Source organism: Carassius carassius, chromosome 3 (assembly GCF_963082965.1).
Source record: "Carassius carassius chromosome 3, fCarCar2.1, whole genome shotgun sequence".
NCBI lineage: Eukaryota > Metazoa > Chordata > Actinopteri > Cypriniformes > Cyprinidae > Carassius > Carassius carassius.
In genome coordinates this window covers 26,693,125-26,719,960 of record NC_081757.1, presented here as the reverse complement: position 1 = coordinate 26,719,960, position 26,836 = coordinate 26,693,125, and the positions used below count along the sequence as shown (strand labels likewise).

At 34.6% G+C, this 26,836-nt stretch overlaps 1 protein-coding gene across 1 annotated transcript; it reads left to right on the top strand.

The window, feature by feature from the left end:
- The first annotated feature begins 7,857 nt into the window (after positions 1 to 7,857).
- hsd17b12b (hydroxysteroid (17-beta) dehydrogenase 12b) lies at positions 7,858 to 26,260 on the top strand. Its single transcript, XM_059534845.1, has 11 exons — positions 7,858 to 8,173; positions 17,374 to 17,420; positions 17,825 to 17,900; positions 20,962 to 21,069; positions 21,390 to 21,454; positions 21,584 to 21,628; positions 22,311 to 22,345; positions 23,324 to 23,405; positions 23,659 to 23,724; positions 23,943 to 24,092; positions 25,210 to 26,260. Exons 1-11 carry the CDS (start codon positions 8,020 to 8,022, stop codon positions 25,315 to 25,317), a joined length of 936 nt encoding a protein of 311 aa, XP_059390828.1. The 5' UTR covers positions 7,858 to 8,019; the 3' UTR covers positions 25,318 to 26,260.
- Positions 26,261 to 26,836: the final 576 nt, after the last annotated feature.

The window sequence follows — 26,836 nt, the reverse complement described above, 5'->3', positions numbered from 1 at the left end:
ACAATTTATTTTCATATATTAATTTCTTTATTTTCTTTTTTCTTCTTTTCTCTTTATTACAGACAGCCTCTAACATTTTGTATGATTTAAGACATTGTTTAAATTTGCAGTTTCATGGCTTAAAGCAGGTTGTGGTGTGAACTTTACTGATGTGCACTAAAGCATGTTATCAGTCTATCTGTCTTCTAGGATTTTGACCAATAATACTAATTAAATTAAAACTCAACAATACTCTTTATCTTTTTCTTTCTTTCTTTCTTTCTTTCTTTCTTTCTTTTTTTCTTTTTTCTTTCTTTCTTTCTTTCTTTCTTTCTTTCTTTCTTTCTTTCTTTCTTTCTTTCTTTCTTTCTTTTTCTTTAAAGTAAAAGGACTAACAAACTTTTACAAGGGATAACATTTCCCCCCACATCTGTACACTCTTGCTACAAGTTTTATTTATTTATTTTTTGACCCTATCATGCATCATGGTAATTTGAAATATTGCTCACATTGAAAAAAATCATATGATTTTTAAGTTATGTACTTTACAGGATTAAACAATTGTGAATACTAAGCCAGGAATGCATCTGCCAGAAATAATACTCACGGCTGAGATGTGCAGAGAACTGTCTTCATTTTTTCTCACGGGCCACATTAGAGATCTCCTTAAAGATTATTTAGATTTTATTTATTTATTTATTATTATTATTATTATTTTATTGAATATATATATATATATATATATATATATATATTTTTTTTAAATATATATATATATATATATATATAAATATATTGTTCAGCATGCTTTAAGTAAACCTCAAACTCTACCTAAATCTGACCTATACAGACTAGACAATGGTAATTACAAAAGAATATTACATTACTACTGCAAATAATAATTTCTCATTTGCACTATTAAACACTGATATTGCAGTTTCAATAACAAATGAGAGCGCAAAGGGGGAGAGATCTGCATCAGCACACACCAGTCAGTTCCGTCTGCTATTTTGTAGATTTTATATTTTGACATTTTAAATGATACATTATATATTTTCAGAGCTACTGAATTTACAAATAGTACTGTGCATTGATTGGCTATAATTTGATAATAAAGAGAATTCTTTACATGTCTTTTTAAAAAGACGTTTTAACTTTGTATTTCAATTATTTTGCTAAATTTTTGTTATTAGTGACGTATCACATTCAGTACCTCTCATGAATTAAGTTGCATTAAAACCTGCAGCTTTATGCACCTAACAATATTGTATATAAATACTTGAGGACAAAGAAAATATATTACTGAAAACTGTCTGTTCTCTTTTCAAAGATTCTTCAAAGATTTTTGAATTGATCATTTATGCTTCTTAGTTATTATCCCTAATTTTTACAATTAAAAAATATTTTGTATTTATGGGAGATTTGCTGATATTATGTCATATCACGCCCCCTCAAAAAACTGCTGTGAATCAAGCAAATCTATGAGGTTGGAGGGAATTTGGCAGATTTAACACACACACAGAGAGACTGAGACTAATCGATCACATCTTTACCTGTTACCTAAAATATTTTGTCTGTCATTTCCATCTGACTGTCCAAATCATGCAATCTGAAAACATGGAAATGTCAGCTTTCCAGCATTTAGCTTATACAATTGTTACTCTCCTCTTTGCGTGTAATACTGTGAATCTTTTACCTTTGCTTATCCTTTTATTTCCTGTATATTTAAATTAAGGCTTTTGAAAGTCATAAAACTGACTAAATAGTCATACCTGTGTCCTTTCTGTCTGGCATCCGATATATAGCCAAATATTGGGCCAGGATTACCAATACTACCCAAAATGTTTTTTTATTAAGACACATTTATGTGTTATTTTAATTAAATATGGTGTGATATTAAAAATAAAAGCTCAACCAGAATACTAAATGCAGGCATTTATATAAAATGTTAAACAAGTTTTCCTACAGGCTATGCAGGCATACCCTCATTAACATCAGATCGATGAGAAACATTTTGTCCCATCATGTAAACACTGTTTATGGTTTATCAAAATATCACAATTCACTCTGATCTGGCCTGTGTTTATGAAAAGCACCGTAAGCATCATAGAAATAATTTGCATCAATTATTTGTGTGTCAAAGTAAAAACAATCTGACAAATTTCTTTTTGTGGATGTCCTAAAAGAAATAAAAAATTAAGACTCGGCTTAAGCTTAGACTGTAGTAATAATAGTTGTCTTTAATTAAATATAATAGAAGTTTATAGTGTGTTACAATGAATGTGTGTGTTTTAGGTGTGTGTATTCATGTTGAAGGATCTGATATTCAAACTGTTTATCTGTGTTTCTTGTTCAAACACTCTGATTGTCTTGTGTCTTAACCTGCCCACTCATACAGTCTTCTTAATCAGCATTGTCTTCTGTTGTTTGCACTTCTTTTTATACATTTTATTGTTCTTACTGATGAGTAATAGCTACCTCAAAAAATAAATCTGCCAATATTGTGAAAATGAAGATGCATTGTGAAAAGAAAATTGTACTTACTTTGAATGTTCTGTATGAAGCATGTTTATTTCAGACATTGTTGCAGATGAGTAAATAAAAAACAAGACAAAAGTGAGAAAAACGGAAGCAATTATGTGCAGCAGGTAGAGTATGTATTTTAAATTTGACAAAATGTGGATTATTAGTGAGAACCAATAAGAACATACTACTACTACTACTAATAATAATAAACAGAGAATAGTTTAATATAGCACTTGGAATATCTTCTATAGCTTTGAAGATGTTTACAGTACAATATTTGCATGAAATATCTCATTATTATCTCTTGTTAGATATCACCTAAAACATATTTACAGTTAATTTCTTTTTCATTAAACTTTTTTCTTTGACTGATGAGTTATCTTCAAATGTACCATCAACCACACACACACACACACACACACACACACACACACACACACACACACACACACACACACACACTGGTTCAATTTTTTTTGAAGACTCTTCATGGTGTAATGGTTTTTATACTGTATAAACTATATCTTCTGTCACCCTACACCTAAACCTGCCCCTCACAGGAAACTTTCTGCTATTTCAGATTTTCAATTCGCTCCATTCTGTGTGATTTATAAACTTGTTTCCTCATGGGAACCAAAAAACATCCCCACAAGGTCAAAATTCACTGGTATTACTATAAACTAACCACTCACATTTTAAGATTTTCAAAAGACTTCATTCTGTGTGATTTATTTTCCTCATGGAGACCAAAATGTCCCCAAAAGGACAAAGATTTTGGATAATGCTATCTTTATGTGGACATTTTTTCCACCATAATGTGTGGTATACCTGAACCACACACACGCACACATACACTTAAGTTTTCAATCACAGACTGCAGGAAGCTCTTGCAGTGCATGTGTGTTGTGGACATGTAAATATGTACTGTAAAAAAGAGTTCTTTAAAGGTTCTTTAAAGGGTCTTTTCATGTAGTAACAGTTCTATTTAGAAGAATCATATCATCCTGAAAAACTCTCATGCTGAAATGGTTCTTTGTGTTGTTGTTCTTTTATTTTTATTTACTTTTTTTGCAAATCTGTAACTGTCAAGGCTACCTCATTACTAAATTTTTGTAGCTAAATCATTCAACATTACAGACTGTCAACATACTCTCGACAGGTAAATGATTTCCTTCTAATCAATGAATTGTCTATACATTTTAACTTCTGAATTGTAACTGGTTTCCTACCAAGCGTGAGCCGCTTTGTTAAGCTGAGGATACTTCTCTCCTCTTCTCCACTCAGAAAGTAACAGTGATACTGAAATTATGATCCATATTGTTAGAATTTGAAATTACTACTACTTGCTAAACATTTAATTAAATTTCAATTTCTATTTATTTCGGTCCTTACAGACAACTTTTCACAAAAAATAAATAAATAAACATAATTTCTGAAATAGGTTTAGGCAGAAGCCTTGCTTATTAAGGATACCCATTACACATATTTAACCAATATACGTAAATTTTTTATTGACAATTTGCTTTTACAAAAAGTTACATTAATACATTTTCAAAAATATACATATTTAATTACAAACATACACATTCCATGACTTTATGTTCTATAATACTTACACAATTTGTTGATAATGGGTCATATAATTATTTAACACCATGTTTTTATACATTTCTTACATTTGCAAAGTGAAATGCATCATTTTAATTCCTTATGACACTTATTCCATATATCTACCCCTTTGACAGATATACACATATTTTTAGCATTAATTCTTGCAATTACTTTTTTAAACATACATTCCTCTTAGTTTATTCTGACTTTCTTATTTTGAACAGCCTCTGAATACAATTTGGAAGTAAATTATTATAAACTTTGTACATTACCTGTATATAAATCAACTATACATAAGCAAATTTTAAGCATGTTATTTAATCAACAATTTGTTTGTTGGTTCATAATAATCAACCTGTGTAACAATTCTCATAGCTTTTTTTTTGTGTAACATATATAATGAATTTGTATTAGTTTTATATTTATGACCCCACGCGCCCACACAATAAGGAATGTATGAATCTATGAGTGCACAATAAAATATTGTATTATATTGTATTTTATTGTACATAAATATATAATGTCTTTTCATTCAAAGTATGTTTTGTTTTATTTAATATTGCAATGGATTTGGACATTTTTGTTTTTACATAATTTGTATGTGATTTTCAACATAATTTATGCTCAATAATAACACCCCCAAATGTATTTTCATACACTCTTTCTATTTCCTCATTGTTAATCCTTATTTTACATTTATTCAAATTTCAATTAAAATTTTTTTCCTGAACAATATAAATTTGTATCATCAGCAAACAAAACCATATTTAATACTTCGTACACTTTACAATTATACAAATATAATTTATATACAATACAAACAATTTGGGGCCTAATACCGAACCTTGTGGAAGACCACAAGTAACTTTCCTTAAATCTGATTTAACACCATTTATTTGTACAAACTGATATCTGTTTTCGAGATAACTTGTTATCCAAGAGAAGGCTTTTCCTCTTATCTCTCTAGTTTCATCATCAATAAGCCATAATCAGTAGTATCAAAAGTTCATCAATAAGCCATAATCAGTAGTATCAAAAGTTTTTTTTTTTTTTTTTTTTTTTTTACAGTATACTCATTATTATCCATTGAAGTAGAAATCTCTTCTACCAGTTCCATCACAGCCATTGAGGTTGACCTATGTGCTCTAAAGCCATACTGATGTTCACTCAGTAGTTTGTGTTTATCTATAAAATTATCAAGCCTGCACACTAATAATTTGAGAACGTGGAAGGAAGAGAAATTGGTCTATAGTTGGAAAAAAGATACCAATCTCAGCTTAAAAAAATAGGAATAACTTTAGCTGTTTTCATGCACTGTAAATGGAATGTGTCCATTGAAAACGACTGATTACATATATGAGTAAATGGTTTTACAATATATTCTATATGTTTTTTTTATAAATGACAAGTCAATATTACAATCAGTGGAATATTTATTCTTACAATTATTAACGATGTCAATTATTTCCTTTTCATCAACTCCCCTAATAAACATTGAGCAATTATTACTAGAAATATTCACTTAATCTATCCTATCCCCAGTTCTCTGCTCTACAATCTCTTTTGCTACCTTATTCCCAATATTTTCATATACTCATTAAATTCATTGATAATGTCATTCATTTTATTTTATACAAATTTTATCATCATTTGAAAAATAATTTGGGTAATCTACTTTTCCAGTATTCTTCATTATACTATTAAGTACATACCATGTTACTTGAATATTATTCTTATGCTTGTCCAATAACTTATTATAATAGTCCTTTTTTCTAAATCTTATAATGCTTATTAATTTATTTTTTTATATAACTTATTTATTTTCCACTTGTTTTGTTCTAGTGGTTATAAATTTCCTGTATAATGCATTTTTCTTTTATATGCCTTCTCCATTCCCTTTAGTCAAACAATGTTTATTGTATAGTTCAATTTATATCGTCAAAAAAGCATCATAAGCTCTATTGGGATCTTTATTTACATAAACCTCATTCCAGTTTTGTTTCTTTAAGTCCTCACCAAGAGCAGCAATAACTTCTGGTGCTTGTTTCGAATTGTTTTAACTATTTTTACTAATTTCTTTAGTTTTTTATATGGTCTTTGAAAGATCAGAAGAACATGGCAAAAGAAAAACTGATTTTGTTTTAAACAAATGGAAGAGACACATTGCAACTCTAAATTAATTTGTGTATTTCTATCCTGATGCTGTGGCATCTCACAACCATGATCATCTGCAGAGAGAAACTCCTTTAAGGACATAAAGGCATCAGTCATTGAGGATTGTGAAGATAGTTCACCAGAAATTGATTGAATTGACTTCACTGCATTTATTTTGTGTTTTATTTCTCTATGTAATTATCAGTTTTGTTTTTATTGTTATATACCTGTCATTTTTGTTAAAAATTTCCATGTCAATAAAATAATAAAAGTACCTGACACGGCTTGCCATTTTATTTAAAATGCAAAACCCTTTCAGTATCATGTATCTGAAGAAGTAATTATATAAATATATATCCCTTGAAGGACATTCATATTCAAAGCATAAAATTCTCAAAAAGGCACTAGTATATTTGATCTCATGTTTTGCTCACTACAATATAATACAAATCCTGGATTAAATAATGTATCAATTAAGGAACAGCATTTGAAGTTTTGAAACCTTTATCAGTCCACTGCTATAAGGCCTACTTTCATATAGATTAATATAGAATTTTACTAGTGTCATTTGTTTCAGTGTTTGTTCCCTTAAATGTTCCAGAAAAATAAAAAGGGACCATCTGACTCTTTACAGTGTTGAATTCACACACAGATTTATTTAAGTAGCCTATGTTTTTCGTCCATGTAACTAATCGTATCACTCCGACCACACTTTTCAATATTTTCAGCTCCATCAAGGACCAAACATTTGAGACGTTCATATTTCTACAGTATCTCAATGTTTAAGCACACTTTGAATATTTTTTTAAATGATTTATTTGAACATTCTGTTTACATTATGAAACAGAGTTAGAACACAACAATAATTTTAATAATAACAAAATATAAAGAATAGAGACAGAGAACACTTCAACAACATCATAGTACAAAAAAAAGGTAGAGAGTGTTAACTTAACAAAAAAGAAAAGTATAAAGAAAGAGGGCATTACTTAAATGAAAGAAAATCTAAACATTTAATAAAGTAAAAAGATTGTAGGTCGTGCAAATGTTACAGGTTCTGAGTGCTTTTGGGTTAATGTTTTATCTCATGCAAAAATACCAGAAGAATTGGTTTACAGTTTGAAAATTTACATTTATGAATATAAAATCTGCACAGGAAATAATTAGATTTATTATAAAGCATGCATTAGTATCCACTTCAAAAAAAATAAATAAAAAAAATAACAATTTGGGGATTCATAGAAAAATTGTGCAAGATATTTCTTGAAATAAACCAACTAACATCTTTCCAAAGTTTCCGAGTATAACTGCACGACCAAAACAAGTGAAGAAGAGTTTCAGTGTCATTCAGACAGAAAGAGCAATTAGTGTCAAAATGAAGGAAATTTTTGACTGGGTAAATATTATGAACTAATTTAAAATATATTTATTTTACTTTCTTTGTGGGGAAACATCTATGTTGTATGGACCATATATTTTTCCAATTTAAATGATCAAAAAGCCTATTCCAATATGAGTTTGCAGGAGGGGCAGAGATGCACACTTCAGTCTTTCGCTGACAGACATGAGACGTGAGCTAACGAACAGAGCTGACATCCAATCAGAAAGCAGTCTGCTGAACACCCAACAATACGTAATTAACGCGGAAGCGGATGTGCTTTAATCCATCCTGCACTAACGTGCCGACACTACATCCATCGGTATATGTAGCAAACACAAGTGAAAACAGTTGTGATCTTGCGTGTTATAATGGAGCTGCTGACAGATGCACTGTACTGGATCGGTGCTGTCACTGTGGCCTGGCTCTCGGTCAGCACTCTGTGCCGTCTGCTCAGCGGGATTCGCGTGTGGATTGTCGGCAATGGAAATTTGATGCGGGCGACCAAACTCGGGAAATGGGCAGGTTGGTAAACACGCTACAATGACAGATGAGGCGAACACTTTCATTATTATTAGGCAAGCCACTTTAACAATCAGCCATCAGTTACTGTGTGTCATCATTGTAACGTGATGGTCGTATAATGGGAAGCACTTTATACAACATGTATCAAAATGAGGACTGGAGCGTAACTTTTTTCTGTTTTGCTACACTTTTTATAACGACTTCCACTGTGACCGTCTGTCTCATCCGCTTGACGAATCCACCTGGCGATAAGATTGTTTCCGGGTCCTCTGCTGCTTGACCTGAAGATCTCGTTGCTTCAGTGCAGTGCTGCGTCCCTTGTTGTTTAAAAAGAGCTTGATTGGAGGAACTAGAACCAAGTATTAAGATTAAGTTTGATTTGCCCTCTAGGGACCACTTGTCTAATAAAATGATTGCAGAACCGTAATACAGACATAAATGCAATATTTAGTGAGTTATTACTTTATAGTAATGCTAGGCTACTTCATGCATAAAATATTGAATGAGTGGTTAAAAAAAACAAAACATGAAATTAAAATTGACACTTTGTGTCAGTTCATTTTTAGTTTATATCCGTTTAAATCAGACCATAAATTAGCATTTTGGTCACAGTTTAGTTTGGGGATCAGTTCTCACTATTAACCACCAACTATGACTTTTGCCTCAATAAACTCATAATTTCCTGCTTCTTAATAGTAAGGTGGTTTTTAAGTTTAGATATTGGGTATGGATCTAATATATGGTCACAATAAACAGCCAATGTGTTGGTTATATGCATGGTAAAAAGTACCCAGTTAATAGTGAGAGTTGGTACCTATATATATATATATAGGTATATATATATATATATATATATATATATATATATATATATATGTATGTATATGTGTCCCTTTCTCCCGGAGGTGCAACAGGTTCTTAAAGTAAAATAAGAAAATCTATTTATTTTGGGGACCCTTTGAACTCAGATCTACAATGAGTAAATCATTAATCGACTGTAAAAAGTCATCAGTTTGCATGATTTCTAGCTATTTTTAAAATAATCCTGGTGACACCGTTAGTGTGAGTCACTTTTTATCTTGTTGGTTCGGTTCATGGCTTATAATGCTTTCCTATGAGAAAAATATTTCTAAATATATCAATGGTTAATAGCAAATATCTTGTTTTTAAAAGGAAGTAAAAAGCATGGGCAAGAAAATGTGCTTGCCATTCTGTTTCGTGGGGTCTTTAGTTTCTTGGGATATAGATTGTTAATCGTAAAGTTACAGAAGCTCATAGAAGCACAAGGTCATAAAGTATTTCATGGCTCTAGGTTTTAACTGATGTGTACTCTCTATTAAATGAAGGTGATGGTGACCAGGGTGATCTGGAGTTAACTAGTGTACACTCTGCCAATGACGTTTTAGCACAGTAGTGGGAGTGAACCTCACACTGTAGTCATTTCTGATTTGACTTTTGACCAGGGGCTTATCATACCTGGAGTTCCAAAAGTCCATCATTCTGTAGAGTTTAGACCAGTCACTCACTTCATCAACATGCTTTACTCTGATTTTGACTTTAGATCATGTCTAATCAAATTACTTCCTAGCTGTCATTCTTTTTTTTGTTTAGAGAAACTGATAGTATTGATATTAATTTTATTAACCAAGATTCATTTTATGATTCAGAAATATGTTTTCAGGAGAAAAAAACAGTTTTATTTTACATTTTATTTATGATGCGAGTTCAATTATTTTAATATATTATTCAACTTTCTTGAAAATTCAATAAGATTCATTGTTTTGCGATCCATTGATACACTGAACAGAATTATAAACGCAGCACTTTTGTTTTTGCCTCCATTTTTCATGAGCTGAACTCAAAGATCTAAGACTTTTTCTATATACACAAAAGGCCCAAAAGCCTAAGGCACACCTGTGCAATAATCATGCGGTCTAATCAGCATCTTGATATGCCACACCTGTGAGGTGGATGGATTATCTCAGCAAAGGATGAGTGCTCACTAACACAGATTTAAACAGATTTGTAAACAATATTTGAGAGAAATTGGCCTTTTGTGTACATAGAAAATGTCTTAGATCTTTAAGTTCATCTCCTGAAAAATGGGGGCAAAAACAAAAGTGTAGCGTTTATAATTTTGTTCAGTATATAAATAGAACATGGTTATGGTGATTCATAAAATGCAAGTCGTCTATCATCATTTTGAAAGTTTAACAGGTATCTCAGAAAAAATACCTGTGGCTCCTGGTGATATGTTGAAGTCTTAAGAAGCCAAACGTTTGGTTTCTGCTAGAAACTGAGAAAATCCATAGTAAACCTGTAATCCATAGTCTTAGGGAAATGGTCTGGAGCAGTGGCGGCTCATCGGGGAAGGCAGGGGAGGCACAACTTACCCAAAATTTTGATGTGAAAATGGGAGGAGGACAATTTAATGTTAATAAAATTCATTTCAATGTTACTGAGGTTGGGAAGCTCCGCTTTTCTATCGCTAATGTGCCCAATATGCTGATGTAATTACAACCACTAAATGATAGAGAAGGGGAGGGGGAGGCCAGGGGAGAGCTGAGCTCTTGTGCCTCCATTGGTAAAAAAAAAACAGTCAACAATATATCGCGGAACAGAGAGGGCACTGACAACATGCTGACAGACAGGACATTAACATTACCAGCTTACTTTTAATATGAAACAAAGTCTCATTTGGTTATTTCACCTTTCAAATGTGGTCATTTTTTAAAGAAATGTAAACAATAAATACCGTTTTGTGGCTCTTGAATGTGTCGAACAGATCGCTGTAAGTTAGATCATCAGTTAAAACTAACTGATCGTCTCTTGCTTCTAGTTAATTTATAGCATCAAATTCAAATAAACCACATAAATGAACATAACAAAGAATGTTGTTTGACTACAAAAAGATGTCTGTACACTCCGTTTTTCAAGTTCAAATCCTCCATGTTAATCTACTATGAGATCGCCTGTCAAACTCCCGCGAAGGCTTTTTGTGTGTGTGTGTGTGTGTGTGTGTGTGTGTGCGTTTTGCGTGTCTATGGCAACAACAGACTTTAAACGGGAATACAGAATCACTGTCGTAAAAGTACCGGTACACACATTTAAAATCAGCGCGTGTGTGTGTAAAACTGCCACTGGAGAAAAAAATAAATAAATAAATCCCTACCGACCAGTGACCTCAACTGACAACCAACCGGAACCAAACTTTTTTTTTTTTTAGGCCCTAGCCTCCCTTCTGGTATATCAACCAATCATCATAGAGACGTAAATTACATGATATTAGTTTGAATGTTTTGTGCTGCGCTGATAATGTACCAAGTACTTATGATGAGTAGCGATATTGAATATTTGATAACCAAGAGATTTGTCAATCAAACAGTATATATACAAATTAAAAATAAAGGGAGAACACGCCTAAGCTGGATATCTTGGATGATTTCAAGTTATCCTTTCTCTTTGGAGTGTTACAATCCTTAAAGTTACAAAGACTAAAGTTTCAAAGAGATCATTGTAATTATGTTCCCACTGGATACACCAAATGCCTTGTTTGTAATGGGTTTTATTCGTTTTGTCTCGTCACGCCGGTGTTCTGATGATTTGTGCTACCCAGTCAGATTTTGATGCATCCCATTAAAACAGATGGTAGCATAATTCAGAATCAAAATCCTTTATTATCAAGTACACCTAACATTACCCCAGCGGTTCTCAATTCCAGTCCTCGCGCCCTCCAGCTCTGCATATTTTGCATGTCTCTCCTTATTAACACACCTGATTCAGATAACCAGTTTGTTAGAAGTGAGCTCCGTGCATGAACTATACATACTGTATGTACAACTATAGTCATGTTGTATACATCATATTTACGAGTTAAACGCACCTGAACTCCACCACAATGTCGTAATTAAGAGTGGGGGAAACTGAATTTTCTTTGAGCTCAGAATTTCCGAGTTGGGGGCGTGTCAATGGGAAACATGACAGAATCGATGGATGCAACGTCTGTTGTTGACAGTAATTTTTTTTGTTGAAATTGATAGACAGGATTGCAATATAACAAGTAATAATTTTTTATGCGATACAGATTTAAAGTGGCTTCATAAAATATATATAAAAAAATTGAAAAGCAAAACACACCTGATGCAAATTCTTTGCTTTTCATTCTCTATAAGCAGAGTTAACAAACCCTGTTGTATTTTCTTGTTAGGGCTGTGCAAAAAATCGAATGCGATTTTCATGCGCATCTCATCAGTAAAGATGCTCCTGTGATTAGAAGTATGTCTCCAGCATGTGCGTTCAGGTCAGGGTTGCCAGGTTTTCACAACAAATCCTGCCCAGTTGCTTCTTAAAACTAGTCCAAAACTAGTCCAATCGCGCTTCAAGGAGGTTCCCCGATAAAAATTGCTTCCCGGGGTTAAAATATAAATTTTTTGGAAGGGTTGCCCTGGTAAAATTCGCATTTTAGGGGCTAAATATCACGTTATTTGTATTGGGGTCGCTTCGACCCGCGGACATGAAAAACAATCGCAGACTTGGCAACACTGGTTCAGGTAGAGCGGCAGTTACTACACAGAGCCGTAGTCTACCGACAACTAACACAAAATCGTTTTCAAAATCGACCAAGAATCGCCTGTGATTTTAACATCGATTTTGTGTAGATTGCCAGTGAATTACGGCTCGGTGTAGTAAATACCAACCAGTGTTGCAAATCTGTGGTTGTTTTTCATGTCCGCGGGTCGAAGCGACCCCAATACAAATAACGTGATATTTAGCCCCTAAAATGCAAATTTTACCAAGGCATCCCTGCTAAAAAACGTATATTTTAACCACGGGAAGCAATTTTTTATCAGGGAACCTCCTGGAAACGCAAAGGCTAGTTTTGGACTAGTTTTGAGAAGCAACTGGGCAGGATTTGTTGTGAAAACCTGGCAACCCTGACCTGAACGCACGTGCTGGAGATATACTTCTAATCACAGGAGCATCTTTACTGATGAGATGTGCATGAAAATCGCATTCGATTTTTTGCACAGCCCTATTTCTTGTAATTTATTAAAAGAAGGTACACCGCCATCTTGTGCCGACTAAACTGTTGGGAAGAGAACCAATAATGTACAGTATGTGGAAAATGTGTTTTTAGAAACTTAAACCACATAAACACAATCCATTACACAAAATAATGTTCTTTTTTAGCAACATCATATGATCCCTTTAATGAACTAGTTGCACCAAATCAGACTGAACACTCTGAAGAAGTTCACCGCTCCAGTCAGCACGGATCTACAAGTTAGTCAATCAAAACGGTCACTCACTCTGACTTGAAACATACCTGTGTATATGATCTTATGATGCCAACTCATTATTGTCAGCCAATTCAGTGCTTCAGTTACTCCAACAGTCAACTGAACTGAGGAAACAGTTTGGACTAGGACTGAAGAACTGATGAGCTGCTGATTAGAGTATGCGTAAACTGAGCACTTGAAGGGACAAAATGAAAACTTTGTCATTGTTTCTGTAAAAAGGTGAGTTGATTGAGACTCATTTATTAATTTTAGACATGTAAAACATCACATCGGTAATGGGTGCTTATTGCGTGCTTACGAAAAGACCTCATTAAAATACTTGTCTGTCAGAACCAGTTTAAGGAAAAAAAAATCTGACTTTTCTGTTTTCCTGAGGCTATGGTTTATATAGGTATTAGGTATAGGTTTTAAGTAATAATGTTGTAAATAATGTACAGTTTCTTGCTCTGACCAATCATTTCACTTCATAAGAACTCTTCAATATATATTCAGAAACCATGGCTGGTCGTTTTGTGTTGCCTGTATATGCTTTTTTGTCTTCCAAAGTCACGGTTGTTGTGGACTATAATTTTTAGTATCACCAAAAATGGTTTAAACTAAAAACCTTTTTTAGTGTTCTATTATAGCTTCTTTTGTGAATGAAGGTGTTTGCTGGTTGGATGTAATTGGTTGACTGAACGAGAGCTGCAACTGGACATTTGAGTTCTCGTGTGTATTTACGTCTTTCATGAAGAGCAACCTCTGTGATGTGTCTCATTTTCTTGTTTAACATTATCTCCCTCCATTTAGCCATCTCTTTTACTGTCGTTCCCCGCTCTTTCTCATGGAACAATGTGCAGTGTTTCCTCTGCATCCTTTCTTTCTCTCAACTTCTCTGGTGCTTTTACACTGCTCTGTTTTAACTGTTAAACTTAGACAAATAGATATTTGTATTTATTTATTTTTTATGAATCAGTCAGATGAAAGTCACACACACACGCACGCACAAATATATATATAGAAGTATGATGCCTGAACATAAACTGCTTTAAGTCTCATCCATGTCCCGTGTAAATGTGACTTTATTCCAAGGAATTAGCATGGTCCATGGCTCGTCATTTACTGAGAATTTGAGTCATAAATACTGAAATGTGCATACTATACGTACGTACAATTACACACGTTTCAAGACAATGACATGACATAATTATGATTAATTTATAAGCAGTATTTCAACAAAAAAATGTGGCGTTGATTGCAATTCTTTGTTGATGTCGCTTTAATTGAAGGCTCTTTCCCTCTTGTGCACATTGTTCTGAATGCTTCATTAATAGATATTTATGAATTGCTGTAACGCTACTGTACTGCACACTCGTTTGCAGAAGACATTCACATAGTTCTCCCCCTTTCTGAAAATATCTTGCCTCAGGGAAAAATAAATGCATCTCGCTCTATTTTTAGAGCAGCCAATTTTAAAACCGTCCTTTTGAACAGTGCTGCTGATGTGAAGCAAATAAAGCCGTCGAGAGAGGCACGTGGCATCCCATGCTATATAAAGAAGCATGTTACTGGGAGTGGGGGCCCAGGAGACACTTTGAATCCTCTACTGCGGCATCCAATGAGGAGGGAGGATCCCGGTCTGTGGACGGAGAGGGGCGTGCTATTACATAACACTGCAAACATGGGAACATCCAAGGGCAGTGAGGGATGGCACTTTTTGTTTTTCTCAAAGTTTTCCAGGTTCCAAAGAGAGAAACTTAGTGGAGAACTGTTTGCTTGTTACAACCCCTTGACATTTTTTTTGACTTTTTATGGATTTTTAAGTAAACTGTAACTTGAACTGTACTGTTAACGAACATATACATCTGATATGGTTAATCACTTAATCTAAACCTGCAGTGACTTTTACAATGTGTAGAAAATTCAAAATAAAACTGCATTATTGGCAGCAGCTAGAACAATGCAACAGTCAGGTGTATATATAATCGTGTGTACCATTCTTCATTCTTGTAGATTCATTCACTTACTGTACTCTTCATTGTGTGACATACAGCTGCAGTAAATGCCTCTTTATATGCATGGCTTCTCTGTATGTCTGCACGTACGGCCTGGTCCGTGAGCCCGGGGAGGAGGAGTGCAGTGCATGTGATTGCCTGGGGAAGCTGAGGCTCGTTTGTATTCAAGTGCTGCAGCTGTTCCAGACGAGGCTGCAGTGCTTGCCTGGTATTTTAATCTCTTGTTCTTTTTTTAGCCTTCAGAATATTTAACAGCAGTAGCATCAGTGTGCGCTGTGAGGGGGCGTCTTCACTCTTATAAGATCATTTCTCAGTTGACTCCAGCATTTAATATTTTGATATGTAGCTCGAGAAGGTCTACGTAAAACCCACCCACAACCAGCTAGTTATACTAATGTGAAATTAACAAGGGGTGTTCCCCTGTTGCTACCTCACGTTGGCAAAACTGAAATGCTTCTAACATTGTGGTTTTAGCGAAGGTTTATTTTTTCATTTTTCTTTTGTGTGAGAAATTAATGCATTCATTGAGCTGTTGAACGTCATATTTTTTAGTTCTGTACTTAAAAACAAAAAAAACCCAAAAAAAACCTTGAATCACACTGACCCAAATTCCTCATCACTAGGTTTGGCAGCACCTTCTGAAGATTTTTCTCTGAAATTTTCTAACGGATGATGCTCAAAATCTGAATGTTTTTTACTTTGATGCAGGCTTAGTTCTATATCACAGAAAATATTGTGGCGGATATTTAAAAATTGCTGAAACCCTTTTATTGGGGAAGGTTTATTAATATTTACGCTACTGTTCAGACATCTGGGGTCAGAACACTTGTGCAAGGGTTTATTAAACCGATCAAAACTGATAGTAAAGGCATTTATAATGTTACAAAAGATTTGAAAAAAAAATGCTGTTCTTGTGAACTCTCTAGTCATCAAGGAATTTTTGCACCTTTCTGCAAACAGATACATCTTTACACTGGATGTCTATTTAAACTGTAAAGTACAGATGTGATGTGATACAACAGCGTTAAACACGTGAGGTCTTTTTACCTAGCAGAGTTTTTCTGAATAAAACTCTCATTCATTCACATTTCTAGCGTGTGTTTGCAGACATTGCTCCGGGTGTGTTATGAGATGAAGGCATTTGGCCATAGAGCAGCATTCATATAGAGTAATGTATTGTAAATGTGTTTAAAAATAACTGGGAAAATGGTTCCCTTGCCTCTAACTGTGTGCCGCCCCCTCCCAACTGTACTCTCTGTTAGCCGCTTGCCTTTCACTCTTCCCTTTCTATTTTTAACTGCCCCCAGGATCAGTCCTCATTCGCTCCTCCCTTGCGCTGTCTTATTGTTCGTCATCAACCCCTCCCTCGCCACACTCTCTTGTTACTCCAGCCGGGCTGCCCATGTAAATCTTTAATCAGTGCTGGCATCTCTGATACCAAAGATGCCAGGCTAAAGGGTGGGGATGTGTCCCGTGTCCTTGATGTCCGGTGAACAGGGAACCGAGCATGAATTCAAGCTTTTCTGCTCTTTCTATAAATATGAAACCGTTTTCCCCTTTGCTTGTGTCCAAGCTGTTTTTGCAAAGGTGAACCGTGTTTGGGGGGTTATGGAGCTTTTTGTCTAAGTGCAGCCAGGACAGCTAATCAAAAATGCTGTAATTTCCATTCTTCCATCAGCAGGCACCCAGGTTTAACATGTCTGAAAGTCCCTGGACTCTTCTGTTTTTTTAAATTGAAAAAATACTGTTCGTTTTTATAGCCGAATTTAAAGAAATCTTTATTCTCTCACGAAAGTAATAGCTTGCTCTGTTTATAAAAATACATAATTACACATGCATTGAGGGGATGTGTATATTTAGTCAGTTTGATCATTTACATTCTCCTACATTGTCTTTTTCTCTATAGTTGTGACTGGGGCCACCGATGGAATTGGAAAAGCCTATGCGGAGGAGGTAAGATTCCTCAGGTTGTATTTGTGTTTTTTTCCCCCCTCTCTTCACGGAAATCACAATGAGTCATCAAACTAGAGGTCTCAGTCAGAGTTCAGGGAAAACTCCGCTCCCAAAGGTTTGCCTTGTACAGTCGACAAACCGGCAAGCATTTGCCACCCTGCTGCTTCTCATTTCTACCATTTGATGGCCTTTATGAATTGTGCTTTTTATTATATACTATTCTGAATGATTATAATAAACGAGATCTGATTCTGTAAAGGTGTACTAGAATGAGTAGGATTATTTTGATGGTAGTATGAATAAAAATGGATGATTTGATTGTGAAGGCTAGATTACTTCTGATCTGATCCTGAACGATTTAGTGTATAATCAAAGTAATGTAAAATGTTTTGGATTCTGTGCAGCTTGCTCGACAAGGTTTTGCTATCGTTCTCATCAGCCGTACTCAAGAGAAGCTGGATGAAGTGTCCAAAGCCATCGGTAGGTATCTGCTTAGACCTTTTTAATAAAACTGTGTGGACCTCTTTTAATAAAAGCAAGCAGAATTAACTTTTTCGTCAATCATTCATACAGTTGTTCTGACAGATTTTCATTAAAAATGTGTGTATTATCAAAATAATACCATCAAATAATTCCATCAAAAAAATACACCTGCTCCCAAACATGCATTCATCATGTGTGAAACATCAGAACATTTTGTAAATAAAGACACTACATTTATTTACCATAATAGTATATATTAATAACTAAACCAGTTAGTTAAATGTGAAAATAAATTATATTGATTTATAACAGCTACATAGTTCATGTTGTTTTTTATTATAGATCATTATTATTCAGAGCGTGTGTAGTATTTTTCTGCAAGATTATCACTTTATTTAAATTTTTTATTACGCATATGACAATAAGTCTATTTTGCGTGCAAGGAAATTACTGGACAAGCAAAGCACTATCTCCCAATGGCCAAATATTGTTGGGTTAAGCCACCACTCTGTTTATTCATTATAAAAAAAAAAACTCTATTATGAAATTAATACTCTGATCATTTTGTGATCCTAAGTCTGTTGTTGTGTTTGCATTGTGTTGCTGTAGAAAAAAATCATTAAATTAAAAAACATTTACAAGCATTTACAATTTTAGATGTATAATACATTGTTGGTTGTTCTTTATCACTGGCACCGCAAGAACAAAGCAAAAGCAGGATCTCCTAGTATGGCATCGTTGAATGAATAGAGCAGCAGTGGCTGAATCGCACATGTCCCCCCCATTCATTTGGTTGGCTGTCTCCAGATCTGAGGAGGATGGCATGATTCGGAGCATGCACACACGTGTGTGCTCCCATGTGCTGGCAAATGTGTATTTGTGTTTGCCTGTGTGCAGAGGACCTGTGAGTGTGGTACCTATTCGTGTACATTTGTGTGTGTGTGAGAAAGAGAAAGTCGTGAGCAGCGAGTGCTGCTCCTGTTTGTGAGAGTGTCTCCCTCTGCTAAATGAATGTGGATGTTAATGAGCGGAGTTATTTTTAGCTCTGTGTTGAAAGGCAGGCACTCTGCCAATTGAGCTGCCTGGCTGCTGCAGCAGAGCGCGACTTCACAGATGGAGGTGGATCCTGGATATGTCATGGCAGGGATGAGAGAGAGAGAGAGAGTGAGGGCATCGAATGGAGGAAATCAGTCCAGTGACCTCCACTGAACACTGGCAAATACAGTCATGTGCATCTTTCATCGGATGCATTTGGACTTATTTAACAAAAGTGATGGAGATAATTACACTTAACCTCTCTTACATGTGTGGCGTAGTCCTCCAGAAGGGCAGGAGTTTTTGTTTGGTAAAAAAATGCACACAGGCTGAATTTAGTAGCTGTAACTCCACTGTCTGACAGTAGGTGGCGCTTATGGAAGAGCAGAATTACAGCGGTTTCCCATAGCCTCCATGGACAAAGCAGCATTGTGATAAATGCTGACTTCACATGCCATCGGAATTATCAGTAATATGAGCTTCATAGTTGAAATTTGGACATGAACAGCCTTAGTTAGGCCTTATGTTCAAATGAACACCTTAAGAACATTATTATGTATTGCATGCCTTCAGAGGTGCATAGATATAATGAATTTATTCATATATTAATTTGTATAATTCCCTTAGCACTCTTTTAAAACCTCCCAGCTTTCCACCATGTTTTCACTCAAAACGAATCTACTCTGCATGCTGTGCGCACGTGAGACTGTTACTTAAAACTTTGCTTTATACTGGATAACATCATGAGTTGTTCAAATCGCCGTAATCAAATATGGTTTTAATGATAATTAAAATCTGAAACAGTAATACTAACCGTGGGGAATTTTATCATTATCAGTAAACCAGTAATCGTTCCATCCCTAGGGCACTGTGATCCTTTACTAACGAGCAGCTCCTGATCCAGTGTTTTCATTGTCTCAGAGCACATTAGCTTATAATATTTATTTGGGAATGTAACATGCAACTATCTTCCTTATCTATATTCCTAACTTTTAATGAGAAACATTTATAACAGCTGTTTTTCCCCACCAAAAGTTTGATTGGAAATATATATTTTTTTACAGTTAGAGATGGGAAAAGTAATATTTCTTATTGTTCAACATATTTATTTATTTTTTAGTATTAATAATAGTAATATGATTGTTGTTGTGTTATTCATTTCCAATTACAAGTTTGGGCCAAAATGCGCAGTCATACGAGCAACCACATAAAACCTGGAGCTTATTTTATTTTTGCATTTGAAATCATAATTGCCATTTTTTATTTGAGGATTTACAATTAGATTGATCTAAATCATGCAGCCCTCCGGCCATACATTATTCATTTTGTTTTTACATGTGGAACTGAAATTTGCAGACATCTGTTAATCAATCAAGTGGGATCTGACTAATGCTTATGACATCACATTGATGGCGTATTGGTCAAAATATCATTGTACTAGCATTTTATACTGATGATTGTGCCAAAATGTACCATTTTGTCCCAAATGTGTCCAATTGATATCACTTTCAGAGCTGTTTATTTCCCAAGTGATCTCTAGAAAAAATTTAAATAAAATAATATTACCCCCAAATTCCAAGTATGACTTTCTAAGTGCAAATATACACGTCACAATTCTTTCAGTGAAGCAGAGCAGTGTCTGCTAGAGCGTGTATTGAATGGACTTCTTTTCTTTCATTCACCCCCCCCCCCATCCATATTCTCAGACATATTCCATAATTAAAGTAGCCTACTTTTACAATAGAACATTTTAGTGCATTTTACAGAAATGAATCATGTTCTTGTGACGAAACACTGCAGTTGTAGTTTAAGTGACATGCTTTGTTGCAGGTATTTGATAATAGTATGTTAGTTATTTAGAATTTAGTTAGAATTTTTACACTTAAAAACAGTGTCTTGTTTTCATCAAATCAAACCAATGCAAGACAGCGTTGCATCATGCAGTTAACATTCTATGACATTTCATAAAGCTCTTGCATTCCTAACGTTTTACAAATTCTGCTTTTCCTTTTTCGCCCTACAGAGAGCAAGTATAATGTAGAGACCAAAACCATTTCTGCTGACTTTGGCTCTGTGGACATCTACCCTAAGATTGAGTCTGGACTGGCTGGACTTGAAATCGGAGTTTTAGGTACATTACATATCTGTCATTTAGGTGAAAGTGGGATGACATACTGACTTATTTGGTTGTGTCCAGAGCAAGATGTTCTGGATTTAAACAGTAAAACTTTTTTCCTTTTTCTTTTAATAATGAATTGTCTCTGCTGTGATACTTTAGTATTTGCTGCCAGCTATAGGAAGGTGGAGGGAACTACCTGTGTTTCCAGATCTCTTTTTAAAATATCCTGTTTATTATTATTATTATTATTATTATTATTATTATTGCTCAAGCGCTTTGCACTTTGCAAATAACCTGCCCTTTAAATTCATGTATGTCTGTTCCTCCTGCAGTAAACAATGTTGGAGTGTCTTATTCCTACCCAGAGTTCTTCCTCGACATTCCTGGTATTGACAGTGTGAGTTTGTGTAGCCGTTTGTGCATTACGCAAAATAACCATTTGATTAACAGAAGTGTAATTGTCTGTAGTGATCCGTTTCGTTGTTGATTGTTTTGGTTGGTAACGTATTGACGGTTTTGATTGCAGTTCATCAACAGTATGATCAACATCAACATTACGTCAGTTTGTCAGGTAAGAGAAAATAGCTCCTCACTCCTGTCTTAGAAACAGCCTTTACTTATCCACTGAGTCTGAAAACCAAGTGTTTGTATAAATTAGAGATGTAATTTCTCCACCAATAGCCGAGTATTCAGAATGATATCTGCCGCTACTGATAAAAATATCATCCAACTAATGCTGTAAACTACACTGGGACAATTGCATGGTGCATTGCTATAATATTAGAGATGTTCATTTTAATGTCCTGTAATTTACTGTGCCTCAGTCCATCACATTAAAGAGCATCAAAACAGCATTTATTGTTTAAATTTTGTGATAATTTGTGGTAATAGTGCACAAAGGGGCACTGACAAAAAAAAAATTATCAATTTTGACTCAATCATGAAAAATGTATACATAACTTCCGATATGATGATATGAAAGTTGAGTGTTGCTCATTGCCTTTGCACTTTTTTATTATAGAGCCAGTCTATGCTGCCACCTTCAGGATCCAAAATGTATTATTCAGTTATAATACAGTGTTTGTGTGGTTTGGAAAAACACGTGCATTCATAGACATGGGACAGTGTGCTTTCATGCATATGTGTAATGTTACTGACAAGATTGCTTGGGTTGATCAGGTTTAAATTTATTGTGCAATAACTTTTAAACCTTGTAGATCAGATTCATATGCTCTTTCCTTGCACTATTGTAGATGACCCGACTGGTACTGCCCAGGATGGTAGAGAGGTAAGCTCAGAAATCACCAAACTATGATTTTTGTTGATATTGTTTGGTGAAGCATATGGAATGATTCTTATACTTGTAGCATTATGACTAACTAGTAGGCTCTGTCCCACAAGAGTGTGTGTCATGCAAATTGTATGTGGTTATTTTTGCACAGTTTGGTCATCCCATGCTTACGCATTGTTTTTGGCCTTTACATCTTGCACACTTCAGTCCAGTAATCATGAACACATGTTCCACTTTCACATTTTGATCTGTCAGACTAGCAATTATAAATGTTGCATGTTGATGACGAGCTATTAAAGATATTTTCACACACACACACACAAAAACATTTCTTCTGCTGAATACAAAAGTAGATGTTTTAAAGAATGCGGGTAACCAGACATTTCTGATCCCCATTGACTTGAAAGCATTTTATAGAAGTATTTGGGGACCGACAACTGTTTGCTTATCCACATTCTTCAAAAAAACAGAAATTCATACATGTTTAGAACAACTTGAGGGTCAGTAAGTGATAACATTTTAATTTTAGGTGAATTATCCCTTTAATTAATCTTATGGCAGAGGCTGACTGTGTCACGATGAAATTAAACAGATTTAATGGGAACATTCTCCAACTAATGAAATTTAGTTAGGGTCTTCCTTAGTTTGGAAAATAAAAGCCAAGTAAATGTATTTGTAAAAGCAAAAGTATTTGTAGCGCATCCTATCTGGAGCCCTTGAGTCTGGTGTACACTAGTACATAATGCAACAGTATGTACTACACTGGCATGGGCACTGGTTACCATAGCAACATGGATGCAAGAATCCATTAGCAGGTACCAGTGTGTTAGAAGGGATAATTCTGTGCTGTCAAGTGAAAATGGAAACAACTACATTGGACATTTTAAGCACTGCTGTCTGTGTAAAACATGCTTATGTGCTGTTCTGTGACAGATTGAACATTAAAGGATGAAACAACACAACTTTTTTTTCCAGGTCAAAAGGAGTGATCTTGAATGTTGCTTCTGCGAGTGGCATGTACCCAGTTCCTCTCCTCACCCTCTACTCCTCCTCAAAGGCAAGTCATCTATCTCTTATTCTCTCTACCATTGATCAGTTTTTCGATATCTTTGTTAGAAAGGTCTGTCTTGTTGCTGAAGAAGGACGTTGCTGTATTGAAAATGTTTAGCAGCACTATTTTGGGCAAATTAGTTGTTGATATTAGAATGATACTGCAGCTTGATGCTCTTGGTAATTTATTTATAAAAATTTTTTTTAAACCTTCATGATTTTAAAAAGCACACATTACTTGATTTTTCTCATACCACCAGACCTTTGTGGACTTCTTCTCCCGTGGACTTGAGGCTGAGTACAAAAGCAAAGGGATTATTATACAGGTGAGTGACGATTTATTAACCGTAGCTTAAAGTCAACCCAGAATTCAGACATCAGCATGTTGTTGTCTGAAAGGCATCATCATTTCAATATGAAAAGATGATTTTAAGTGTAATGCTATTTGAGATATGCAGTGGATGAGGTTTTTTACTGATGTTCAGGTCATCCAGATTTATGCTATTTCAACTGCTTATAAAGTGTCTTGTGTATTGCCTTGAAGAGCGTGCTGCCATTTTATGTGACGACAAAACTGAGCAAGATCAGGAGGGCCACTCTTGACATCCCCTCTCCGGAACGCTACGTTAAAGCCCAGCTGAGCACTGTAGGCCTGCAGACTCAGTCGAATGGTTACTTCCCTCATGCTGTCATGGTGAGACCCTCTTAAAATGCATTCATCTTTAATTCAGTGTTCAGGTTTACAGTGAATTCATTATACAGTAAAAACATTGAAATTGCGAAATAACATTAGTTTAAATTAATGTTTTGTTATTTTATATTAAATATGTTATAACATTACCTTAAAGGGGTAGTTCAACCAAAAATGAAAACTCTGTCATTAATTACTCACCCTCATGTCGTCCTAAACCCGTAAGACCTTTGTTCATCTTTTGAACACAAATTAAGACATTTTTGATGAATTCTGAGAGCTCTCTGACCCTCCCATAGACAGCAACGTAATTAACACGATCAAGGCTCAGAAACGTAGCAAGGAGATCGTTAAAATAATCCATGTGGCTTCACATACGTATGCAACGTATGTATGCGGATACATTGTTCAGATCAAAGTGTAAATCTATCTGCGTACTGTGCTGCTGACACAGAACAGAGAATGTCGTTTACGTATGTGATACTCTCCAAAATGTTGCTATAGGGTGACATGGAGGAGACGAATTGTTGAATAAAGTTGTTATTTTTGTTTTCTTTGAGCACAAAAAATATTGTTGTAGCTTCGTAAAATTACGGTTGAATCACTGATGTCACATGAATTATTTTAATGATCTCCTTACTACATTTCTGAGCTTTGATGCGTGTTAATTACATTGCTGTCTATGGGAGGGTCAGAGAGCTCTTGGAATTCATCAAAAATATCTTAATTTGTGTTCTAAAAACGATTTTTGGGTGTCTATCCTTTTAAATTTAAATATAGTTTTTCTAGTTTTTTTGATTAATAGAAAGTTCAAAAGAAAAACATTTGTTTAAAATATAAACCTTTTGCAACATTATAAATGTCTTTACTATCCTTTTTGATCAATTTAATGCACCCCTGCTAAATAAGGGTTTTCATTTAAAAAAAAAAAAAAATAAAATAAATAAATATTTGCACAGACTCCAAACATTTGAACAGCCGTGACCATCCTACAAACTATACTTAACACATTTTGAATGATGGAAGCTTGTAAATGATATAAGCTATAGTATGGAAGTGGATTATTTTCATAACCTGTATTTACAAGGATAACAAGTCTGTTATTATGTCACTGCCGCAGGGTTGGGTGACTACTGCTCTGCTTCCTGCGAAACTGCTCAACAAATATGTTATGAGCATGGGGTTGTCCCAGCGTGCACGCTATCTGAAGAAACAGAAGCAAGGTTAGAATCAGAAAAAGGACAGACAGAGGGATGACGGGATGCTGTGATTAAACGAAAGGAGGGACCAACCAAAAAAAATCACACCCAACTGCTCCTGGGATGGTACAAAACAACCAATGTATTTTCCAGACATTAGAGTGGTTTATTGAGTCGTAACTAACTAAAACACGATTTGCTTGAACAGCCTTCGCTGTCCAACACAGCTCTTATTAACTTGGTAAGACAAACACAGAATAGCTGAAGTTCTTTGTATCCTAACAGTCACTTACAGCATTGATCAGTACAGTTTGTTTGGTTTTCTTTCATGTTTAAAGAGAGTAAATTAGTAGTTATCTGATAATAGTGATCTGATGAACATGAACAATGAAAAAAAAAATGAAAAAAATTCCCAACCTGATTGCAGTTTCTATTCGTGCAACTACATGTCTATTAATATAATCAAAAGATTTGTAAGTGAAATTAGGCAGGTTGCCCGCAATCATTTAAAAATTGCATCTGCAGCATCTACAAAATGGTGCACCTATAAATCTTGGTCCATATTTGCTTTTTTGTCTTCTGACTCAGCAGTTGTTTACAAACTAAAAGCACGACATGAACTATTTGTGCCCATCACAGATGGCTCTGTGCGTTCTATCTTTAGAGCATCTTTTTGGAAGAAGATGTGATTTATATGGCACTAACATTGTTGTGGGAAGTCTGTGTACATCCGGTGTGCAGTTCTGAAAACAGTTAATTCGAAATCTAAGGCTGTTGTTCCGTTATTGTCTGGTCTATGACAATGCAGTATTTGCTCCAAAACAATTCTTAGAATTCCTGAATTCATTATAAATGAAACGGTCGTAAATAACTTTTACAAGATAAATGTCTAAAGTCTGCAACAGCAGATTTAATGCACTCAGTATGCCTGCTTGTGAATTGATCCTGCAAATAAAAGCATCTTTCTAATAATGCTTCTAACTCTTATGTTTGATTCATTTTTAATGCACAAAAAGGGAGCTGGTAGTTGACTTTTAATATACTTCATATATTATTATATATATAATTTTATTGCAAATGTGTTTGTGGTAAAAATGATAAAGATGGACTGTGAAGGTTTAGTCATTCAGTAAGGCTATGATGTCATGAGGATTCTGCCATGGCTTAATTTCCTAATAGATGAATACCATAAATAGAATAATAATCATGTTCTGAAGTAAAGCATGATTTCTGAATCATAAAAAGAAAATTGTGTGCTTCAGTGGTAGCAAGGGTATCTTAATTTATGTTCAAAGAGTTGCACAATGTCACAAATTTACAATACTGTTCAAAAGTTTGTGTGTGGTCAGTATGTTTTATTTTTTGGTTGAGATTTAAAGAAATCTATTATGCTTATAGGCTCCATTTGTTTGATCAAAATGCATTATATTGTGAAATATTGTTTAATTTATTCCTGTGATGGCAAAGCTGACTTTTCAGCAACCATTACTCTAATCTTCAGTGTCAAGTGGCACCTTCAGAAATCATTATAATATGCTAATTTTGGGG